The sequence below is a fragment of the Phragmites australis genome, chromosome 11, assembly GCF_958298935.1.
Source record: "Phragmites australis chromosome 11, lpPhrAust1.1, whole genome shotgun sequence".
Classification (NCBI taxonomy): Eukaryota; Viridiplantae; Streptophyta; class Magnoliopsida; order Poales; family Poaceae; genus Phragmites; species Phragmites australis.
This window is the reverse complement of record NC_084931.1, coordinates 7,718,729-7,720,417: the sequence shown is the minus strand read 5'-3', so window position 1 is coordinate 7,720,417 and position 1,689 is coordinate 7,718,729. Positions and strand designations below refer to the sequence as shown.

The window sequence follows — 1,689 nt, the reverse complement described above, 5'->3', positions numbered from 1 at the left end:
ATTGGGCCTGTAACCGATGTCACGGAAACTCTCCTACTGAAACGTACCCTTGCTCTGCAAAATGAGACATACTACTATAGCTTCCACATCAAAATTCGCATCCAAAAGTACTAAAGTTATTTTTTTAAAAGAAAAACCGTTACGATTAGATATGAATCCGATCGCAAAATATAGTCTATGAAAGAGAGTACGTCCTTCATATTAAATCAGGCAAATAAGCACAGGCGCCGGCTAGCTTGCCAGCCTCACAATTATGCATGCCCAGCTACCTACCATGTATCGCAGGGGCATCAACATGCATGCACAGCTAATACTACACTTAACAACCCAACTAACTAATCTCAACCTACTAATAGTAGTACGGAGTACTACGCAATTACGTTCACTTGCATGCACCAGATCCACCAACGCCGGCGGCGAGGCTAGCCGCCATGGAGGACGACCCAAATGTCGGAGAACGCCTGGAGGATGACGGGGTGGAGGCGCGGCGCGTTGAGCGACAGGTAGGACCGCAGTAGCCGCTCTAGCTCCGCCGCGCCGAACACCTGCCGCCTCAAGATCATCTCCACCATCGACTCCCGGAAGTCGCCGTACGGGTCCCGCGACCGCTTCACCACAGCCAGGCCCTTCCGCACCTCCTCCTCCACAGCCGCCGTCGTCGTCACCACCAGCGGGCGGAAGCCCGGCTCCCGCACGGTGCTGGGGCCGCACTTCTTCATGCAGCTCGCCGCTGGCCGCCCTCGCTGCCGCCTCCTTTGCTGGCGATGGTGGTGGCTCTTGTTCTTGGGCGGCTGTTTGTGGGACGTGTAGAAGCCGGAGGAGTTGGAGGACATGAGGTTTCTTGAGGAGAAGAAGGTCTCCGTGTCATCATCGCCGCAGCCATCGGTGTCCTCCTCCTCCTCCTCCTCGTCGGAGGTGGTGAAGCCGTAGGGGTTGGACCAGAGCGCCCTCATGCCGCCCTTGTCGTCGACATTCTTCAAATGCCGGCGGCTGCTGCGCCGACAGGAGCTCGCCTCCTTGTGCTGCGCCTTTTTGCTGCGCATGCGCTCCGGAGGAGAGTGACGGAGGCGGTCGAGAGCGCCGCCGGTGGTGTATTTGGCGGCGGTGGTGGCAGTGGACGAGGAGGTCGATATCGTGGTGGTGGCAGTGGTAGTGGCTGTGAAAGCCGTGGAGGTGGAGGAGCTGCACGGGGGGCGAAGGAGAGAGTTGGCCGTGCGGAGCAGCTGCGCGAGGTGGTCCTTGACCCGCCGGCTGGCACTTCTGCCACCGTCCATGGATTGCAGGTAGGAGCTTCGTCCGGTGACTTTTGACGGGTGGTGCTGAATGGTACCGCGCGCTGAGGTTGGGGCGAGCAACAGAGGAGAAGGCCAACGGTACTGGAACTGGAGTACCGAACTGCTGTCTACTCCATCGCAATGGTATTTATAGTCACAAGGTGGTGTTTGTATGATGTATCGATTCCAATATTAGGAGACTAGGAGTAGAGTACCCACAAAGTGTATATGGTTACGCTGTCAACACCGTATCAGTGATCAATTTTAACTAGTCCATTTGTTCGTAAATGGAAAAAAGCGTGCAATTTAACATCTCTAACTTTGACCTTTAAAAAATATTGGTAATATGGAAACAATATCTATAACTGGATTTATCCAGAAAAAATATTTTCGTAAATTGTAATTTTATAGCTTT

The 1,689-nt window shown here is 54.0% G+C and overlaps 1 protein-coding gene across 1 annotated transcript; it reads right to left on the bottom strand.

Moving 5' to 3' along the window:
• Positions 1-265: 265 nt before the first annotated feature.
• On the bottom strand, positions 266-1,381 carry LOC133885699 (transcription repressor OFP7-like). Its single transcript, XM_062325434.1, has one exon. It carries the CDS (start codon positions 1,272-1,274, stop codon positions 423-425), a length of 852 nt encoding a protein of 283 aa, XP_062181418.1. The 5' UTR covers positions 1,275-1,381; the 3' UTR covers positions 266-422.
• Between the last annotated feature and the right edge of the window lie 308 nt (positions 1,382-1,689).

Bases quoted from the DNA above. Each gene is read 5' to 3' on its own strand.
- LOC133885699 (XM_062325434.1), bottom strand. From the start codon at position 1,274: ATGGACGGTGGCAGAAGTGCCAGCCGGCGGGTCAAGGACCACCTCGCG.